Here is a 3988-nt window from a genome sequence, read left to right as displayed (position 1 = left end):
TTAACCAACCGAGTAACTATTTTGAGCGCCATGATCAGTTATTGAATGTAGACTCATGTCCATGATATCTTCTGTCAATTCTTCCAAAGATATTGCTGATTTCTCTATAAAAATAAAAAATCAAATGAGTTAATTAAAATCCTTAAAATGAACAGATAATGAATAAGTGATTGATAATGTACATTACCTTGCTCTCCATATAACCAATCTCTAGTGCAAATCAATGCTTCAATTATGTCAGGTTTGAGTGAACTTCGGTATTGATCAAGTACTCTTCCTCCAACACTAAAAGCACTTTCCGAAGCAACACTAGAAATAGGTATCCCAAAAATATCTCTTGCCATTGCAGCAACTTCTGGATACCTAAATTGATTAGCCTTCCAATATGATAACACATCCAAGCTAATATTTCTTCTGTCAATCCTTGGATCCTCTAAATATAATTCAAGCTGAGTCTTTTGTGGCACAATCACTCTATGAAAACTATCAAATTCCTAACAATATCATAAAATAAATAAAATCAATAAATATACAAAAGAATATAAACAATTACAAGACAAATAATTAAGTTAACTTACACTCAAAACATCTCTAGATGTAGTAGAAAATGATGTTTCATCAATTGTCTCACTCCCACCATCTCCAGCCCTCCTTGTTGAAGAAATAGATGAATAGTTTTTGATTCCATCATTTGCATACTCATTAAACAAGGAAACCAATTTGTCTTTCACCTTTGTTGATTCGTTCACCCCATCATCACCATGCAACTTATTGTAGCACCATTCAACAAAACTCATCTTATATCTAGGATCCAAAATGACAGCTATGGCTAAAATCATACTAAATTCAGACCAATATTTGTCAAATTTAGTGAACATCTTTTCAGCCATATTCACAATATAAGCATCATCACTTTTCAATCCTTTTTGTAATGTCAGATGTGCAGTAAAAACATAAGGAAAGTAAAGATTTGCAGTTGGATGCTTGGTTTTAGAGAAGACGCAAGTAATATCATAAAATACATGCAAGAACTCATTGATCTTTTCAATCTTGTCCCATTCATCTCTAGATGGACAATATTTGTAGTTGGAATCACTTAACTCAAGGTGCATGAAGGCACGTTTATAGAAGAGTGCACTATCAAGCATGAGAAAAGTAGAATCATCTTGTTGGAACATCTTGCCTGAAACCTCTTCTAGATACAAGAGAACTTTGAGCAACACACTGCAAAAACTTTTGTTTCCTTGCTTGTGACCCCTTCATATACGTAACACTTTCCCTAACTTTCACAATAGATTCATCAACCTCTTTCAATCCTTCTTGAACTATCAAATTTAATATGTGAGCACAACATCTCACGTGAAAAAACTCACCATTGCATAAAAGTCCACCTCCAATCAACAGTTGATCTCTCTAAAATTGAACACAAACATCATTTGCAGAAGCATTATCCAATGTAATTGAAAAAATCTTCCCATCTAACCCCCAATCCTTCAAAAAGGTGTGGATTTTTTCAGCCAATGAGTTTCCAGTATGTGGAGGTGGCATAAACCCAAAATTTAGAACTCTTTTATGCAGATGCCAACTCTTGTCAACAAAATGTGCAGTCAAACATATAAATCCATCAGTGTTTAAAGAAGTCCATAAATCAGATGTTAAACTAACTTTACTGGGATTCTCCTTTAACATATTCAAGCATCTATCTTTCTCCCTTTTATGCAACTTAACACAATCAGTCTTCACTGTGTTTCTAGTTATAATATTCAAATCTGCACGCAAATATAGAAGAAGAGCTCTAATACCTTGCCATTCAGTAAATTCAAATGGCAAATCATGCATAATAATGGTAGCTATCAATAACTCCCTAAATTTCTCATGGTCAAATTTAGGCTCTAAACTTAAGGAGCTATTTAGATTTGAAAGCATCATCTGCCCAACATCCCTAGTATCTCTTCTCACACATCCATCCAAATGCCGCTTTAAATTACCAGTGCCATATTTACTATCAGCCATGTATAATTGATCATAATACTTACATTTGGCTTGAATTTTACATCCATCTTTGTTTAGTGGAATGCGCTCGAAGTGTTGCCAAACCTTGGATACTAACTTTCTCGATTTCTTTGTTGGCACGTTTGTGTCTGCTGACCCAGCTGTATTATCACCCTCAACATTTGCATCTTGAACATCAACCTCCTGATCCATCATTTCAGTACTGTTTTGTGATTCAAAAAGGAGAAGTTAGAATATCTATTCTACAAATGAGAAAGCAAAATTCAGAATTTACATATATTATATATAGTACATATGGTGGGTGCAAGTTCAATTAAACACTAAGGCAGAGAAATCATTATTTAGCTACAAGAACTTATAAATACAATTACATATGGTGGGTGCAAGTTCAATTAAACACTACGGCAAAAAATTATCAAGTGAACAACCAATCCTATGAGCAGTTACAACTGGTTGTGAACTGTTTTGGTAAAATACAAGTTGACATAAAACAAAATTGATTTATATAAAAAAGAGGATTCTCCAATTGGTCCCTAAATCAAACCGTAAACCCTAAATAAGCTATGCAATTTAATCTCAAACCACGTTGATTGAAAAGGTTTTCAGTCTACCAAAAAAAAAGTCAAAAGGTTTTCATATAAATATAGGATTATACTATGATTATATTCTATTTAACTTAACTAAGATCTATCTTTTATGTGTCAGCTTGATTTATCTACCATTCCTTTAAACAAAAAACCCGCTAACAAAAAATGCAAGAGAACAATATTAATATATACACACAACAGATACTTAAATGAACCAAACTGAATAAAATGAATAAACAGTGAAACCCTTTAGCTTTTTATACTTCCTCTATTACTGAAATTTGAACTTTTAAGAACTCAGTGAATAAAACAATCACCCAAGTCAATTTTCTTACTGCTATCAAACCCCACACCATAGCATATTATTAGATAAACAGACAAATAAACATACAAGTCAATTTTCTTACTGCAATCAAACCCCACACCATAGCTTATTATTAGATAAACAGACATATAAAATAAACATACCAGCAACTATTTCTACATACGAAAAAGAGGAAGAAGAAGAAGAAGGGGTTTCGACGCAAACCAGCAGAAGCTCAACAGGGTTGTTCCTTAGAAACCCACGACTGGAAAAAGGTACCTGTAAAGTGTTCAACATTTTAAGCTCAATAGGTGGTTGAAAACGTGTTTGCAAACTAGAAGAAGAAGGTGTAGAAGGGGTATACCGATTTTGATTCAAAATTTCAAACTCAAACTGCAATCCAAAGTGTTAAAAAAGATACAAGGTTCAAGCTCAAACCCGCGAAAAATGCATACCAGATTCGTTTGATTCCTTGTTCGAACAAGAAGACTTTAAACGCTGCGCTGGAGGCGAGAGCAAAGAGACGGGGCAGAGAGGCGAGAGCTGCGCTGTTAAATGGAAACCCTAAGGCATTTTTCTCTTTCCTTTTATACCACAGATTAATTAGTATAATAACTTTAAATTGAACAAGACCTTTTACGGGTCAAAGTGGGTTCACGGGTTGACCCGTGACCCGACACGATTTTTTTCGTGTTAATTTTTCCCAACCCGAACACGACCCATTTATTAAACGGGTTGACCCATACACGAAAATTTCGTGTCGGGTTCGAGTCGAGTTGTGTCACAAATTGCCACCCCTACACATAATACATAGTCAGTTCATCTCCCTATATTTAATCATTACTATATCCTTATGGATTTCAATTTCCTATTTCAATATATCTCAATTTAATACATCACTAGTATAGTCATTCCAAGTGGTCACATCTCGTAGGTTCAAACTTCAAATATTCAATTCATTCCTCTACATTAATCACCTCATTTCATTCAAGTGTACGCCATCACATCAGGGACTTATAACTTTCTAGTAAAACATCAAAAGATTCAAGCTCATACCTAAGCATATCTGTTCATATTTTCCAGT

The 3988-nt window shown here is 34.2% G+C and overlaps 1 protein-coding gene across 1 annotated transcript; it reads right to left on the bottom strand.

Moving 5' to 3' along the window:
* Positions 1 to 1178, bottom strand: LOC133293679 (zinc finger BED domain-containing protein RICESLEEPER 1-like). Its single transcript, XM_061492284.1, has 3 exons — positions 579 to 1178; positions 188 to 494; positions 1 to 104 (listed from the first exon to the last, which is right to left on the bottom strand). Exons 1-3 carry the CDS (start codon positions 1176 to 1178, stop codon positions 1 to 3), a joined length of 1011 nt encoding a protein of 336 aa, XP_061348268.1.
* Positions 1179 to 3988: the final 2810 nt, after the last annotated feature.

Source organism: Gastrolobium bilobum, unplaced genomic scaffold, assembly GCF_033153095.1.
Source record: "Gastrolobium bilobum isolate Gb01-03AN ecotype WA unplaced genomic scaffold, APGP_CSIRO_Gbil_v1 utg49475, whole genome shotgun sequence".
NCBI classification, from domain to species: Eukaryota; Viridiplantae; Streptophyta; class Magnoliopsida; order Fabales; family Fabaceae; genus Gastrolobium; species Gastrolobium bilobum.
The sequence above is the reverse complement of the archived record's forward strand: the minus strand, read 5'-3'. Positions and strand labels throughout refer to the sequence as shown.

Excerpts from the sequence above, each read along its gene's own strand:
- LOC133293679 (XM_061492284.1), bottom strand. The coding sequence starts at position 1,178 with ATGTTCCAACAAGATGATTCTACTTTTCTCATGCTTGATAGTGCACTC. Across the intron at positions 495-578 it reads CATCTAGAGATGTTTTGAGT|GAATTTGATAGTTTTCATAG; the intron begins GTAAGTTAACTT and ends TGATATTGTTAG. Across the intron at positions 105-187 it reads TTGGTTATATGGAGAGCAAG|AGAAATCAGCAATATCTTTG; the intron begins GTAATGTACATT and ends TTATTTTTATAG.